Genomic DNA, 18554 nt, shown 5'->3' on the forward strand with positions numbered 1-18554 from the left:
AAGAAGTAAAAGACTCCGGATTATCATTTTATTTTCAACATTTCTTTTTAAATGCCTCAGACTCGTCTGAAGAACTGCAGTGCAGTTTAGGGAAAATATGTGTAAAAGTGAAATGTTTCATGATGATGTGTGATTTTATGTAAATCATTTTGGATTACCCCTCATGATGTTAAGTATTTCAGTACATCTAAAATATTTATGATCACAGCAGTTAATGCAGCCTACCACATATATTGCTGCTTCTTGTACTGTTCCCATCACATCAGCATGTGACTTGCTGCCTGCCATGGAATGTCACACAAAACTGTGTTTAGAGTTTGATAAAGGGATCCATGCAACTTTGTCTGCAGTTTGTCCTGGTTTCTAATAGCTGTAGGAGCTGCCATTTTCCCCTCCCCTTCCCTCTGCCCTTATTTATTTAGGGGAAGGTGTGAATGTGATCAAATGTAACATCCCTAAATTGTTTGAAGTACAGTGTCCTATCTTCTCCCCTCCTCCCCACTGCCTGCCTGCTTATGGAAGCTTTTGTTTACTCATTGCTACTGCCAATTACAGCAGTTCCCATCTGCTTGCTGTTTCTGCGGATGGCAGGCCGCAGAAGTAGGCCAATAAAAGTCTAAAAAACATTTAAATGTAAAAAAAAGAGGGAGCATGTATTTTTTTAAGTAATGAGGCACATTGTTAGCATGCATTTTTAATGTGCTATTAAGAAGCCCTGGGGGGGACTGCCTGGCCTTCCAGGAACACCAGGAACTGACAACTTACCCCACTATTGTGTTCTGGTCTTTAGATTGATGTTATTTCCCCAAATTTAAAATAATAGAACAGAATTAGACACAAGAATGTCGTTTTTGACTCCTAGCAACTTTATTGTAAACATAAATTGACTTAAGCAAATCTACCCCATTATTCATATACTAGGCAACCTAAGCCTGTTTAAAAATGGGCTCTAGGTCTGACACTGCCGCCACCGCAGCATTGCGGCCGCCCGCCGCTGCTGCGCTTGCACACGCCCATTGCCCAATTATTGGCCATTAAAATTGAAGGTGTGTACCAGTCTTTAAAGAGATAAGGCAAAGGCATATGGGGCCTGTCAAGAGTAAAGCCTGATACACACTTTCCATTATGATTGGCCAAGCACTGACCAGTGTTACCACCTCCACCTGTAGATTGCATTTGTAAACTCTCATACTACATGGAGGGGGTAATATTGGTCAGTGATTGGCCAATCATAACTGAAAGGGTACACCAGGCTTAAGGCTCCATACACACATCCAATTTTGATTGGACAATTCTACCACCTCCATGTAATATGCGGAGCAGATACTGAATACTGTGAACAGATTGTGGAGGGAAGCTCTCATACTAAATGGAGGTGGTAAAATTGGCCAATGATTGCACCCCAAAGGGAGCAATCACAACTATGCTAGGTGTATAGGATGCTTTTAAAGAGGATGCGTCCTGTTTACAAAAAATAATTGCTAACCAGTTTTGAGGTCTTTTGGGGTAATCAGCGAATAATAAATTATAGCTGAATTGCTGATCATGGAGTGATTAGGGGCATTGCATTGTATTATGTTATGAAGCCACTTTTCTTTTACATGGGGTGAAAAATTTATATTTAATTCTAAGTATCTGAGCCAAAGTATCGTAGCCAAACCCAGGACCGGATTTCTGGATAGGCCACAAAAGCCCGGGCCTTGGGGGGCTGCAGCTCAAGGGGGCGCCTGGACATGAAAGAGGGGCTGCTACATATGAAAAAGGCTGAAAATGGGGAGCAACACATTAACAGGGAACCTGATGCTCAAGAGAACTGTTCATTAAAGAAATGGGGTGCTGTACATGGATGATACACATGGAAGAGGGACTGCACATGGAATGGGAGGGGCAATGCTGCACATGGAATGGGAGGGGCAATGCCGCACAAGGATGATACACATGAGAGGTGGGGGCTGCATATGGAATGGAAGGGGCAAATACTGCACAAGGATGATACACATGGAAGAGAGATTTGCACATGGAATGGAAGGGGCAAATGCTGCACAAGGATGATACACATGGGAGAGGGGGCTGCACATGGAATGGAAGGGGCACTGCCGCACAAGGATGATACACATGGGAGAGGGGGCTGCACATGGAATGGAAGGGGCAAATGCTGCACAAGGATGATACACATGGAAGAGAGATTTGCACATGGAATGGAAGGGGCACTGCCGCACAAGGATGATACACATGGGAGAGGGGGCTGCACATGGAATGGAAGGGGCACTGCCGCACAAGGATGATACACATGGGAGAGGGGGCTGCACATGGAATGGAAGGAGCAATGCTACACATGGAATGGGAGGGGCAACGCTGCACAAGGATGATACACATGGAAGAGGGATCTGCACATGGAAGAGGAGCCACACCATATGTTAACACACTATATTTAGAATTAAAGAACTCTCATTAGGAACCATAAAAAAAGAATGTTCAGATCGCAGACTGTATTGGATCCCCGCAGAGACTGCTCAGCTAATGTTTTTCATTACATGGGAATTACTAGTTGAGAAAAATTGAGTAATAGGACAGTGTGATTTTATTAAAAGAAATGGTTGCTAATAAGAGATGGTTTTCCAGCTTGCACTTGCCCTGTTGTAAACTGTTTAGTTAAAAAAAAAATAAAAAATGTTGTGTCACCAGCAGATGGCAGTGTTACCCCAGAATCACTATAGTCCTTTAATTATTCTTGGTATGGTTTAACAAGCCATCAGCTGTTCCTTGGAAAACATTACCTTAAAATTGTGTCATACATTGGTAAATAAAAACCCTTATAAAGTAAGGTTACGCTGATGCTTAGCCGGGTGCAAAGATCACACACAAACCTAGTGGAAGTCAGATGAAGCAGCGCAGGTCATTTGAATTCAATTATATAGAGCCTGATCCTAAAAAGATGGGTTTTTTTGATACCCTCATAAACACAGTCAGAGGAATGACAGAGGGATCTGTAGCTTTTTCCGCTGTTGCTTCCTATGCAGCATCACAATTTTTCATGTGATCCGGTGACTTATTCATTTCTTTTCTCCATCTTTCAAACTAGAACTAAGTTCTTTAGAACTAAAATCAGGAAAGAATCAGAATCAGAATCAGAATTTATTATCGCCAAGTACAACGGTGGATTGTACCCGGAATTGGTTTTGGCACATACAGGGTCGTTGGTGAAGAGACAAGAAGTAGCATACAGTTAAGCATGGCACATACATAGACATGGGACAAGCATACATAGGACAATTAAGCAGAGTGCAGCATCACATGCAGTCAAGCATGGGTCATACGTATAAACAATAAAAGCAAAAATAAAAACAGTGCAGAGCATTTCAGCATACACGTACAGTTAACGTAATACAAACATAGCAAAGCATACATTGATAACAGGAACAGAAAAGAGTGGGACTGGAGGAGCAGCCTGAGAGCTGATATGAGCGCTGCCATTTTCGGCACTGGACGCTACACAGCGACACGCTCCCAACAAGACAGGTGCTCCGATTTGTCCGCGAAAGTAGAGAGAAAGCAACTGAGAAAGCTGAGGGGCATCATGATGGAGGCGGACAGCAGAGTTCACTCGGACCAGGTTGCCCGAGGAGCAGCGGTCCCGATTTTGAGTCCGTCCGGCTGGGCAAAGAGGGCGCAGACACAGTGGGGGCCCTGTGGGGCCAGGGTGTACCCGGGGGCACCCCTGGGTGGTGGATGTGGGGCCCGGGGACCCCCCGGCTGGGCAGCAGTGGTGGACAGGCCAGGGAGGTCTACCTTTGGTGGTTGCAGGACACAGATGCCCAGATGCTGGGCGGCAGCCAGCTCCACTGTTAAGGGAACAGCACCATCTCCGTCACCCCAGGTGTGACCAGGGGGGTCTGGTGATTCCAGTCTGAGGTGTTTCAGGGGGCTTTGGGGGCCCTGGGGGCGATGCCGGCCTGGGGTGCTACAGATGGAGGCATGCTGCGATGGAGGCAGCCTGAAGGGCCTGGAGAAGAGGAGGGCCTGGAGAAGAGGAGCTCCACGTGGGTGGCCGAGCAGGCTGGAGGCCAGTGGTGGAGAACGGAGGTGGCCAGCCGATGGTGAAGCCCTCCCCAGCTGCTGCGGCCAGGCTGATGGCAAAGCAGGGTGCAGCAGGCAGAGCGGTGGAATTCCTCTTCTGTGGGAGCGCTGCAGGCGGCGGCATCAGCGATGGTGCAACTCCGTTCCTGCACGGCTGAGGTGGCGACGGGGATCAGGCCACGTGCTCCGCTCTGGCGTCCTGGGCTCCCAGGCAACGAGCGCAGCCTGGCGGACCACGTGGGAGGGCCGGTGGAGCAATGGACTGAGGCGGATGTCTGGTCCGGGATGGGGCGATGGTGAGGCAGGCCTCCGCGGCTGGACACTGCGCCGCCGGTACATCTCTCCAGCGCCGCCGGTACATCTCTCCAGCGCAGCTTCGGTCTTCGGAGGCAGCATTAGACAGTGAGCAATGCTCGGCCGCATGTGCTCTTCTGCCCCTCCGGCTGCGATAGCCTCCACCGGGGCCCAAAAAACCTCTGCCTCCTCGCTCTGCTCGGCAGTCTGCGATGCCCGCCCGCTCCCCAGATAGATAGGGGAGATCGGGTGGTGCAGCAACGGCGGGTTAAAGAAGAAAGAAGAAAAAAGTCCGGAGCCCTGTGGCCGTGGCGTCCGAGTCCGGCGCCATCTTAGGTCTGTAACAAAATTACATTGGTAATTCTGTTTAAACTGACATTATGGCTATTGGTTGGTTCACATGGCGGCTGGTGGCGGCTCATTTAGCTAAACGCTTCTACGGCGCAGAAAGGTGCTCAGCATTGCTACATCATGTTTTGAGCCTCTAAGCAGTGTTTGTCAACCCTGTCCTCAAGGCCCACCAACAGTGCAGGTTTTGTGGAAATCCACACAGGTAGTTAATCAGTTCTGCTGAGATGCTAATTACCTCACCTGTGCAAGTTTGTGGTTTTCTGCAGAACATGTACTGTTGGTGGACCTTGGGGACAGGGTTGGGGAACTGTGTTCTATGGGATACGGAACCACCCAAATGCAGCTGATGCTGAATGCTGCACGTAGCGTACAAGAGGAGATGATGGGATCTAACGCAACATGTACAGGAGCAATGCCAACTGCTGCCACCGTTCATTTGAATGAAATGACAGTAAAACTCTTTTGAACAATACTGTCATTGGACGCTGAAAATTGTCCGTTTGAACCTGCCCTTAAAGAGAGTCTTTTATACCACCCAAATGCCGGGGCAAAATTCCACCACTTTCTAGGTCGTGGATTTTGCTGCCTGGAGAGGCAGAGCCTTGCGCTGTAGCTCTGCCTCTACTGGAGTCATTCTCTGTGGATCTCTGCCTCTTCCCGCCCCTCTCATTCTTCTTTCACTGAGAGGAGGGGAGAGGGGGCGGTCGGTGGAGATTGACTCCAGTAGAGGCAGAGCTACAGCGCAAAGCTCTGCCTCCACCAAGAAGCGCTCCCCAATTTTTGCCCTGGGGATTTGGGGGGTATAAAGGCCTTGTGCGTTTCAGCACTGCTCATATTGCTTAGCATAAATAGCAGGTAAAAAGTGTCTGAATTTGCTTCAGACTCTCTTTAAAGCAAATTTGTGATGAAAAAAAAAAGTCAGATACTTATGGAGAGGGAAGGCTCTGGATCCTAAGAGCCTTTCCGTTCCTCCGCCGGTGTCCTGGTTCCTACATAAGAAGGTGAGGCTCCGCACAATGGTCCGATGAACAAGTGAAAGCCTTTATTATAGCAAATAAAAGTGACAAGACATGTTTGCTACGTGTCCTGGTTCCAGCGCTGTCAACCTCGTTCGAATTTGCCACCTTTGAGAGACCTCGTAAAGTATCAGGAGCACTTGTGTCCCCAAATGCTCCTAAGATGGGCGGCTCTGTACTGCCTATGTACAAAATGCATTCGAGCACGCTCCCGCATGCATAATACGGAGTGTCCCATCTTTAGGAGTGCTCTGGGACACAAGTGCTCCCAAAGGCTTCTGAGGACTAATGGAGGTGTATTCAACCAGTTAGTCCTGACTTTAAATAGACTCTGTAACAAAAATTGAATCCTTTTTTCTACTATCCTACAAGTTTCTAAACCTATTATAATGTGCACTGGCTTACTGCAGCACTTTCTACTATCACCGTCTCTGTAATAAATCAACTTATCTCTCTCCTGTCGGATTTGTCGCCCTGTGTCTAGAAGGCTGCCAACTCTTCAGTGTTGTTGATCTGTTATGCACGCCCCCCTCCAGGCCATAGAGGCTGCACACTCCTGTGTGTGTTATTTAGATTATGCAGCCTCTCTGCTCTCTCAGTAAGAGAAGAGATCTTTACAAGCTGGATAAATTATCCTCTGTTAGGCTGTGAAAGGGGCTGGGCTGTCACATGCTGAGGAATTACAGACACCGCAGAGCTGTCTGCAGGAGGAAACAATCAGCCTGTCACTCTTCAGTGGATGAGAGCTTCAGGGGGAAGAAGGTAAACACACACATGATCTCTTGAGATTCAAAAGGAAGGCTGTATACAGCCTGATTGTGTATGGATGTATTTTCTATGTGTGGACATACTGTACAGCAACCTACTTCCGGTTTTGGTGGCCATTTTGTTTGTTTATAAACAAACTTTTAAAAACTGTTTTGGACAATTTTTAATGCGGCCGGGAGCGGCGAAATTGTGACAGAGGGTAATGGGAGATGTCCCCTAACACACTGGTATGTTTACTTTTGTGCGATTTTAACAATACAGATTCTCTTTAACATGAGTTAGTCCACTGACCATTTGGTAAGTATGCCCATCACTTGTGCTGCCATCTGAACCTCTCGATGTTCCTCAGCCAGCCTCTCTCCTCTCTACCCTGCCCAGCATGCCCGCTCACTCACCACCATGCACAAAGCCTGGCTGACCGCACAGTAGGGCAGAGGACTGCAAATATAGAGAGCTGGATGTACGGCTGGAAAGGCAGTGTGTAGGAGAGCAGTCTGATTGGATGAGGTGCGAATGGCTGCATATGCTGCTCCAAGCACTGTATATATGTTTAAATATTAATAGTGCCTTCCAGTATATGCACAATTACTATGCCCTGTGCATCCATGCACCTTCCCTGCAAACATAGACAACTGCTATGGAGATATTGGGTAAAAACGAGCCTCATTTTTAAACCATAGAATGCAGCACTCTGAATTATCAAAAAGAATCTTCAGATTTTGTCCAACTATGGGGCAGTTTTCCACTTTACCGAAGTCCACGCTTAAAGCACTCAGCAGTTGTTTATATATGGTTTCTCCTTTGCATGGTAGAGTTTTGATTTGCATTTGTTGATGCAGCAATGAACTGTATTCAGAGAATGGTTTTCAGTACTGTTCCTGAGCAGTGATATTTCCGCTACAGAATCATGTCTGTTTTAAATGCAGTGATAACTGCTGATAAGAAGGCTATGCCCTGCATTTACCTTCCTTTAGTGTATGTTACTATTGCAGGTTTACCCTGAAATGTTTATCCTGCTTCTAATTTATACAGTGCGGCTTTGCAAATGAAATTAGTTGCTATGCTCAACAAGCATAATAACTCTCCACATGTGAGATGCTAGGTTACATGTTTATCTCTCTCACTGGAAGAGCTACACTAGTCTAATGGAAGATTGAATCCTGAAAATCCTATCACCAATTTCGAATGACTAGAGACTGCCTCATTTCGCCAATGAGAGCAGTTTTGTGAAATAAATGTAAAGGCGGCCACACACCATACAATTTTCTATTTTGTTTCCAATCGAGCATTCCTATCCAATTTTTCAATTGATCAGAGGTTTTGATCAAAATATTCGATGTACCACACACGTATATTCGAGATTGCCGCAATTTCGAGATATATGATCGAAAGCTACAAAAAATTAGTTGGTTTAAATAATCGAGAGAACAATGTACTGTTATACACTTTTTTTTTTTTCAAAAGAATTGCGTGTGCAGCAAACACACAACACAACTGCCGCAATAAGCTGCCACCCACAACTACACCGCCAACAGTAAGCCGCTCCCCTTTCTTGGTACCACCCACAACTGCGCTGCCCTCACTGAGCCACCACTGCAATAAGCCACTGCCCACACTAAGCTGCTGCCCACACTAAGCCACCGCCCACAAGTGCTTCTTGGTCTGTGCATATTTACAACCCTTGGTAAGTTTATAGGATTAACTTGAAATAATACTGGTCAAAATCCTTGTAATCTAAAATGACAGTTGCCGTGGTGATCTCTCAGCTTCCAGGTCTGTTCATACTTACAATTGTGGATTAGTATTATAGATTATAACCACGATAAATGAGAACATTAACAGAAATAGAAGTACAAATAATACTATTCATAACAAAAATGTAAAAAATGCAGTCATGAATTTCATTTGCTATTTGCTTTTGGTTTTCTAGAAATTCCTTAGATTTCAAACAGGAAGCTAACATTACTATAATAATGGGCATATGTTTGGAATGCACAGAGCCATCTTGGAAACTGAAATCTATTTTGACAGACACCTGGCTGTCTGCTGTCAAGAGAGTGAAGTTTATGAAACCACGGTGATCAAAGCAGGTTTTCATGTAGATTCAAGGAACTGGCTAAATGGAATCCAGAGGACAGGCAATAGAAAAATGACTATTTTCACGGATCAGCATCAGGTCTTCTATGCTACACAGGATCTAAAGTAGCTACTGGTATTTTACTTAGTTCCTTCAGTTACTCATGATGCGCAGAGCAGAATGCAATACATTACATGCAATGTATTCTGCTCTACTCATTGTCCGTAAGAAACAAGCTGATTGCGTAAATGAAAAAACAGGCTGCATCCGAATGGCTACCAGCATAGGTGTGCAGAGCCTAATTATAAACAGGGCCAATGCATAGTCACCTCTCCCTTCTGTCTAAAAAAAACGTAAGTTTACCTTAGGGCTAGCTGCTCCCATTTCATATTTATGTTTGGATTCCATATTTATGTTTGGATTCTATTTGTATCAGAGGTTAGGGCTTTAGTGCATTATTGTAGTATCTGTTTTGAATAGAAGGTATGTATGTTGCCACTAGGGGGCTCTGCACGCCTCTGTTGGTAGTCATTCAGTTGCAGCCTGCTCTTAGTATGCAATGCCATTTCTCCTCTGTTGTACATGAAAAAAGGTGTGGGGAAATTTGGGTGCCCAATTTTGGTTTGTAGAATATCGGTAAATTTACCAATAATCTATGTTTTGAAATTGGAAATTACGATGGTAACATTTTGGTAAATAATGTTGCTATTTTACTACAACAAAACCTAACTCTATTCTTGCATAGAACCCTCCCTGTACTGATGCCTAATCTTAACCACACTGATGCCTAAAGGCTCATACACATGTCGGATTTTTGCAAACGACCGGTCGTTTGGACGTTTGAACGTCCAGTCGTTTGAATGTCAAATCGGGCGTGCATGGTCGGTCGTTCACCTGATAAGACTGGTTTTGACGGATCCGCTTAGCGGATCATTCAAATCCAGTCTTATCAGGTGAACAACCGACCGTACACACGCACGATTTGACATCCAAACAACCGAACGTCCAAAAGACCAGTCGTTTGCAAAAAGCCGACGTGTGCATGAGCCTTTATCGTAACCCATCACCCCCACGCCTAACCTTAAGGCCCCGTTTACACTTGCTCTGTTATAACTGAAAGGTCATCTGATTTTCAAAGTAAGTCCCACGTTTTCCTATGGCAACTTTCACACTTAATGCGTTTTAACTGAAATCTTTTTCACAATGCACTGCTATGGAGAAGAAAAAAAAAACGCGGACCCACTGATTAAGTGTAAACGGGGCCTAAACGCCCTCGCCATGCCTAACCTTAAAAAACTCCCCACGATTTATCTTAGTTTTCCCCATGCCTAAACTTAAAACCCTCCCTACAGAGGCCTAACCTTCCTTAACCACTCCTCCCCCACCACGTCCACCGCAAAAAGATTACATTTTGGGCGCTTATGGGTGCCCCCAATCTTCTGCTGCTAATACGCTCCCAAATCTCCTGCTTCCAGCTGCCATCCATGCTAAAAAAGAAACCCTTCATGGCAAACTCCAAGGGACCTGGCTAAATAGTTTACTATATCACAAGTTTACTATATCAGAATTGGTCATACACTGTATATTTATACAGGCGCATTTGTCAGGACCTGAGGGCAAAGTTTACGATATACTGTACAGAGGTTTACTATATCAGAGTTTACTATAACGAGACTCTTGTACAACAACAATAGTGTGTTTTTCTCACATCCTGAGTAGGTGTAAGTAGGTAACAGATTCTTGTCCATTTTATGAATTGCAAACAAACCGAATCAAGTACGGGTAAATGAAACCTAAGCTTTGCCCGTTAGGACCGAACTGAAAACAAGTAGTCTGGTGATGTCAAGTTTTATCACCTGTGCTAATCTGGTCCAAAGAAACAAATAGTGCAACTAAAATACCCTTGTCTCCTTGTCGTCTACTTGTTAACGTTAGGTTCTAATGAACAATAAAGTGTACCATTTTATTGATTACAAGCTCTATTATTTCTAGGTATGCTTTGGCGACATAAAGTCTCTGCATATGTCAGAATTAGAATGACCAGCTTTGATTGAACTTCCTTTTTTCAAAAAATAGCAATAAGTTAGGTCCTGTTACTGCTTCATGTCCAGGACAAAAATCCTCAGCCTACAGTTTTATTCAGTCAGCAGGGTGTCTTTGAGTTCATTTTTGGAAGCAATCTTTCAGTTTCTGACACTAGAAAACACTCACTGAGGATCCTGATAGACCTAACAACCTGAGCGGAGACTGAGTAAAACCACAATTGCAAGCATAGTGGCTGCATTCTGTACTGGCTTCTGGATTGCTTCTTCTCTGTGCTCTTGAGGTTCCTAGGGTCCTTTTTAGATCCACTTAAAGCAGAAGGCCCTATTTCCACTACGCCTGAATCCAGGCAGAATCAGCAGTGTTTCCCCACATTCGAGTGGGGCGGGGAATCACTGCCTATCTATCTTGTGACTTACCGTCCAGATCGCATTGCAGTGTGAATCTGGACAGCATGCTGCTGATTTTGTTTATGCATGGCACGACTTAGTGACTCAGGCTGTGGCTTCGCAGCAGAACGGAAGGTGCAACTGAATCTGAAATGGCCACGGCTCTTAGCAGAAATGAGCCCTCATGATAGGTTAATTGTAGTGTTGGAATTTGGCATAACAAATGTGGAACATCCGGATACTGCCGAACAGCACAATTCAGTGCCGAACAAGCTTGAATACAAAAAGGGGAGAGGGAGAGGGGAGACGACAGAGAGCCCACTATGCTGTAGTATGTAAAGACTTGTTGCAAGAGACAAAACTTCGACAGCTGAAATAATACTCACAGATGTGGGTTACCACTCAGGCAGTCACTGTAAATGCAGGTGAGGAGATTACACCCGACCCCACTTGGGTTACGAAGTCTATCTCAGCAAGAAAGGACAACTAGACTAATATAGTCTAAAAAGAGGCACCAAGAAAGACTAAAATACACTAAAAACTGTACTCCCAACAGATTACACAACTGGTCTATTTCAGTATGGAACACCATTTTGTTGAAATTTACTCCACTTTGTTGTGACACGTTTCACGTGTCAAACCCACTTACTCAGGCAATAGGGAAGTAACTGTGAGAAGTCTCTCAGTGCGTAGGCGCCTCTGTCAGGTGGAGAAAAATTCCAATAAAATTGTATTCTATACTGAAATAGAACCATTGTGTCATCTGTCAGGAGTTGAGTCCACCACTGCCTTCTGCTTTTAAACTGTTTTCAGTGCATTTTGTTCTTTCTGGCGTCTGTTTATCTTATATCAAACAACTGGACAAGGTCAGGGGGAGTTCATTACTACTACCACTTCACAATGCGTTTCATGTGGCTCCTCCTTGCTAAGCTGGTACTGAATTCATACTGCGGTGTGGTGTTTGGTAGTATTTGGACATTTACTGCGGAATTATGCAGAATTTTACCATCAACAATAATTAGTTTTCTCCAAAGAAAGTGACTGTAGAATGTGACGGGGGCATTACACTATTGTGCTTATTCAGTCACTTAAGTTTTCTCCTAAGTAACATTTTTCACACCGAATCAATAAAGTGCCCTTTAAACCACCAGCAAACAAGAAAATAGAATTATCTTGATGGCAATTTTTCACCTACTTTTTGGTACCTTTTCAATCGTAGAATGAGTTATTTTTGGTTTGAAATATTTTTATTGATGCAAAACAAAACAAACCACATTATTTGTAATCATACCCACACCAGGGTGATATATAAAGAAGTAAAGTACAGTCAAATAAATTCAAGATTAAATTACATAGTAACATAAGAAACCAATAATAAAAAAAAAAAGCTGCACTCAGGTCATAGTGTATTAGTGAGAACAATATTTACAGGTCAAAAAGACAATTAAAAAGAGTGCAAAATATAATTCATGCCACCATTTTCCAACCATGAGTTCCAAGGCGTCCAAGTATTATGGAAACCGCTCCTATTGTCTTGTCTAATGGTGGCCACTAATGATCCAATCTTTTTCATCCAATTTTACCAAATCTATGTAATAGAAGGGTAAATTGAATAAATACATTGAATGGATAATTTAGGTAGTTACCTTATATTACATAAAAATTGTAAGATTGAATGAAAAAGATTATATCGTTAGTGGCCACCATTAGAGTTTAGCAGTAAGATTTTCAGCCAGCATTATGTTGTTTGGAAAATTTAAAAAACATTGTCGACTGGCAAATGCAAGGAATTCCAATTTTGCGCTGACTCTTTTTTTTTTTGTAGTCATTGAGACAATCTGCTGGGGCAACCTGTGAGTGGGAAATTGAAGCTTCTGAGGTTTGTTTCCCATGAGAAATATTGAAGGGTTGCAAGAGATTTAGCAGGTTAAAGTGGATGCTGCCCTCTGTCAAATGGACCACCAGTGTTTTGTTTCAAAGTGGAACATCCTTTAAATCGTGTTAGAGACTTGTTGTGGTCAAGCCTTGTGTACTCTATCTGGAGTGAAATATGCTTGCTGTAAAAGCTTGACAGAGGTCTCCAATGTGGAATAGTACATACTATTCTTAGTGAGAGTCCGGCAGCTGTAAGCCCAGCATTTTTCAGACAAGGGCCTTCCTACATCAAGCTCCCACTTCAGCTGAAATTGAGATTTTGAAGCACATCATTTTGTACTGAAAGGTATTTTAATCAGGAGATGAAAAATTTCTTTTTGGAGAAAACTTATGAGCAAAAGTGAATTGAATCATAGCTTATTAGTCCTTATGAGGGACACTGAATTAAGTGAACTGACCAGTGTATTCAGTGTTGCATGTTGTTGTGTGATATGTCAGCACTATGGATGATCAATGAGATATGCAGCTTGAAAAAGGTCTAATCCTATCCTGCCAAGATTGAATTTGATTGGCTCAATTTTAAGCTGTATAAAGTGGCATACAAAATTTTCATAATTCAGAATCAGCTCTGCATTATTTCCATCTCACCGGCCATCCCTCGTCTGTACTGTGTAAGTATGTGGGCTAGGGATGATCAATGACATGCACATCATTTTGAGTTGATGCAGGATTATGTAAATTTTGTATGCACAATCATGCAGCTTGAAAATGGACCAATTGAATTTTTACCTTGGCAGGATTTGATTGGTTAATTTTCAAGCTGCATAAATGTGCATACAACATTTGCATAATGCTGCATTAACTCAAAATTATTTGCATCTCATTGACCATCCCTAATGTGCGCTAAAATGATCAATAATAAGCTGAGATGGATTAAGATGTAATGGGGTCCTTAGCAAGGTGGTAGATTTGGGGCCCACTTATGGTCTTTGGTAAGTCAAAGTGGAGAGAGGTCAAAGAAGGCGGCTAGTGGGCCTCTTGACACCCACTAGGCCACATGTGTCAAACTCCAGGCCTGGAGGGCCAGATCCATGCCAGTGTTTAGGATGCACTGAGAATGAAATGAATGTGTTCTACCTGATAGACCACACCTTTCCTGATTCAGACCCATTGAGCTGTGTCAAAAATGTGTGAGGACCTTGGCCCTCATAGGACCGGTTTGACATACCTGCACTAGGCCCCAGGCACCTGCCTAGGTTGCCTGGGGAATGATCCTGCTCTGGCAGCATAAGTACTTTTTTCCCCAAAAAAGCCTGTGGTGATTTCTGGACAGACTGGCACATATGAGTGGCAAGTATGCTTTTATCTTGTGTAGTTGTGACTGGCAAGGTGGCAGCTCTGGCATGTGCTAAAAGACCAGGCCTGCCTGGGTTGTTTTTATAATAACTTCCTGCCAGAATAAAAACACGACAGGGGCGGAGATAGCTGCCAATATACCCCCTCCCTCCCCCTTGCCAATAAAAAGTCATTCTTCTGATATTTCATTGTGTTCCGTCCATTAATAAGAAAAAATCTGCTTGTGAAGATAGCGATGTTTTGCGCTTATTTCCCTACGCTGCCGCCAAGATAAAAAGCCTTTAATGCATTTACAGCACAATCAATAGACAACCTTGTGCAGCATTGTGAGCGTGTGTCTTTGTTTGAATAGCAGCCAGAGAACTCTAATTTTCTCTTGTGTAATACTGAGTACCTGTAATAGCTTTCAGACTGTCAGGAAAACAGCTGGCTCGCTCTGCTCTCCTGCCAGAAGGTTTGTTATGCAAGTCGTTTTCATAACCGCTATCTCTCCAGTTTCCCTTTGCTCCAATGGAACAGGGGCAGCTTCGATGTTACAGTGTAAGCAATGGCAACGGTAAAACGGCAACCAACTCTGACAGGAAAATGTTCAGCTGGTTGATTACATTTTAAAGCCCAGCTAAAGTCGAAACTAAGCAAGGTGAATTCTTAAAGCGATGATGCTGTGTAGTGTAAATTAGACATATTACCGTTGGACCTGAACTTTTCAGTCTCATACGGGTGTTGTGCAGCTCTGCTTGGCTGCAGCTGTGTTCCTAGCCATAGGAAAAGGGAACCCGAGGTGAGAGGGATATGGAGGCTGACATGTTTGTATCCTTTTAAATAATGCACATTGCCTGGCTGTCCTGCTGATCCTCTATAATATTTTAACCACTTCAGGACCACAGGCTTAACCCCCCCCCCCCCTAAAGAACAGGCCATTTTTTGTAAAATAGGCCACTGCAGCTTTAAGGCCAAGCTGCAGGGCCACACAACATGGTACACAAGTAATCCCTCCTTTCTCCCCCATTGCTCCCCCAGTGGTTTTTTTTTGTAAATATTTTTTGTTAAATATTTTTTTGTATTTATTTTTAAATCTATCTATCTATCTATCTATCTATCTATCTATCTATCTATCTATCTATCTATCTATCTATATATATATATATATATATATATATATATATATATATATATATAGCCACTAGCAGCCTGCTGCTAGTGGCTTCCCCCCCCACATCCTCTCCCTGTGATCCGGTACCCGCGAATACTCTTCGTCCCCACTTCCCTGACCTGGCCCTAGTCCTCACCTCCTTGTTCAATCTCTCCCTTTCCACAGGCATCTTCCCCAAAGCATTCAAACAGGCCACAGTACTTCCCCTGCTGAAAAAACCCTCACTCGACCCATCCCTACCCTCAAACTACCGCCCAATTTCCCTCCTTCCCTATGCTTCTAAACTCCTCGAACGCCTAGTCCACCAGCGCATTACCCAATACATCAACACCAATACCCTACTTGACCCCCTACAGTCTGGATTCCGACCTGCACACTTAACTGAAACAGCCCACGCCAAGGTGGTCAACGACCTTAACCTTGCCAGGGCCAAAGGCAGTTATTCCATCCTGCTCCTCCTTGACCTCTCTGCAGCATTTGACACTATTGACCACTCCCTCCTCCTCCAATCACTACAGTCCATGGGCATCCATAGTCTTGCCTTGGCCTGGATCTCCTCCTATCTATCCAATCGCTCCTTCACCACTTCCTTCAATGGCTCCTCCTCAACCCCTGCCCCCCTCTCAGTTGGGGTCCCCCAGGGCTCTGTTCTAGGCCCTCTTCTTTTCGCCATATACACTTCCTCAATTGGCAAGCTTATCTCCTCCCTGGGCTTCAATTACCACCTTTATGCAGATGACACTCAGATTTACCTCCATACCCCCGATCTCTCATCCACCACCATAAACAAGGTCTCCTCGAGTCTCTCAGCAATTTCCTACTGGATGTCAGCTAGGTTCCTAAAGCTTAACCTAGACAAAACTGAGCTCCTGATCTTTCCACCCCATGCTGCTGCACCCCTCCCAGATTTCCACCTCACAATCGACAACACAACCATTCTCCCTACCTCCCAGGCCCGCTATCTGGGTGTCACCTTGGACTCTGACCTCTCCTTCATCCCACACATCCAAAACATCACCAGAGCCTGCAATTTCCACCTCCGTAATATCTCCAAGATCTGCACCTTCTTAACCCCGGACACGACCAAACTGCTCATCCATGCCCTCATCATCTCCCACCTTGATTACTGTAACTCCCTCCTTTCTGGCCTCCCCCTGAAACGCACTGCCCCCCTTCAATCAGTGATGATCGCGGCTGCAAGACTCATCCATTCTTCGCATCGCTCTGCATCCACATCTCCCCTTTGTGAATCCCTGCACTGGCTCCCTATCCGTTTCACGATAAGTTTCAAGATTCTTTGCCTGGCGTATAAATCTGTGCACAAAACCTGCCCTACCTACATCTCGGAGCTTGTTCACAAGTATACACCAGGTCACCCCCTCCGTTCCTCCAACGACCTTCGCCTCACCACCCCACGCATTTCACACTCCCATGCCCGCCTGCAGAATTTCTCAAGAGCTGCCCCCACCCTCTGGAATGCCCTTCCACCACCCATCAGACTTGCTCCCTCTTTCAACACATTCAAGCAAGCCCTCAAAACCCACCTCTTTATGATAGCCTACCCACCTCCTACCACACAGTAACTCTCTAAGGAATATTTAACAGCCCCACCTAGTGTTTCCACCCCTCCCTTTAGATTGTAAGCCTCTGGCAGGGTCCTCCACTCCCTAGTGTAATCTACAGGATCATGTGCTTCTGTCATATGACAGCCTGTACTTGTATTACTGTGCCTACCTAACCAGCCCATATTGCATGATCATGTATTTTGTACAATTTGTATGTATAACTTTGTTCTATGTGTATAACCCTATGTATGTCATCCCTGTATCATTGTATATATTTATTGTCCAGCGCTGCGTAATATGTTGGCGCTTTATAAATACAATAAATAATAATAATATAGTTATAAATTTTTTTCTTTACTAAACCCTCCCTCCCCCCGCCAGCCAATCACTGGGATTGGCTGTCATAGGCTGTCATAGGCTGTCATAGGCTGCCGAGACTCTGGAGGGGACAGCCGTGTCACACGTGTAGATCACAAATATTAATTCTAAAGGTATGTACACACGTCTGATATTTTTAAACAACTTGTCGTTCAAACCGGACGTTTGAACGACAGTTTGGTGTGTGTACGAACAATCGTTAGACTGATAGCAGCAGTTTTGACTGATCCACTTGGCGGATCTGTGGACTGTCGTTTAAACGACAGTTAGGTCCGTACATGTGTACAAATGACTTCTTATTTGAAAGTCTTTTAGTTTTACATTAGACTTTACATTAGACAAACAAGTTCTTTAATCAGTCCATTGTTCTATCAAGTCCATTGACTGGTCAAGAGACATGTAAATTAGCTGTAATTTAGCATTTCAAATGTTTTGTCTATGTATACAAGGAGTCTGAACAACTATTTGTTTGAATGACGAGTCGTTCAAACGTCCGGTTTGAACGACAATCGGGCATAAAATCAGACGTGTGTATGCACCTTCAGACAGCATGCTATAATTCTTATCACAGATGTCTGCCTGCCTGGATCAGATAACATTTATTTTCACAGTGGGCGTGGGCTGGGAGGAGGACATGGGGGATGGAGTCATGACATCAATCCCCCAGCATCCTTTGGTCCCATGGCAAGGCAAGAAAAAAATTACCGGGGCCTTACTTCAGTGGGCAGGGATTTCAACCCCATATGTGTAATACAGACCCTGGGGAAGAGAAAATCATAGTTTTATTATGTGTAAATTCATATATTTTGGCAACCTGTTAGATTCAAAGAAAACTGTAGTTTATAATGTAGGTGCTCTTTAAATAAACAAAACTAAATTATTTCTTTGCAACCACCTCAGCTGTAGTTTGTGTGGCCTTACCTAGTATCTCACTCTAGGATGTAAGCTCCTATGTGCATTGACTGTTGCTCCTTGCCATGGCCATGCTGTACCTGTTACCACAACAGTGTGCATTTGTCATTAATGCATGTGCTTACCATATATACTCGCATATAAGCCGACCCACGTAGAAGCCGAGGTACCCACTTTCCCCTCCGAAACCAGAAAAAAGTGATTGGCTCGCGTATTAGCTCCCTCTGCAGTATAGCCCACTCTACAGTATCCAGATATGCCCCCAGTACAAGTCAGCCCCCCCTCACCATTGCCAGATGT

At 44.3% G+C, this 18554-nt stretch overlaps 1 protein-coding gene across 5 annotated transcripts in view; it reads left to right on the forward strand.

Moving 5' to 3' along the window:
- The window catches only part of PTPRN2 (protein tyrosine phosphatase receptor type N2), a 1331885-nt gene that overhangs the window by 276213 nt on the left and 1037118 nt on the right, over nt 1–18554 (forward strand). Inside the window, exon 1 of one of the 5 annotated variants that reach the window (XM_068235853.1) lies at nt 8224–8279. The exons of the other annotated variants lie outside the window; for them this stretch is intronic. Within the exon in view, the coding sequence (XP_068091954.1) occupies nt 8246–8279 (34 nt within the window). The 5' untranslated portion in view covers nt 8224–8245. Of the gene's footprint in view, nt 1–8223; nt 8280–18554 lie in introns of those variants that run through there. 5 annotated transcript variants of the gene reach the window in all.

Source organism: Hyperolius riggenbachi, chromosome 5, assembly GCF_040937935.1.
Source record: "Hyperolius riggenbachi isolate aHypRig1 chromosome 5, aHypRig1.pri, whole genome shotgun sequence".
NCBI lineage: Eukaryota > Metazoa > Chordata > Amphibia > Anura > Hyperoliidae > Hyperolius > Hyperolius riggenbachi.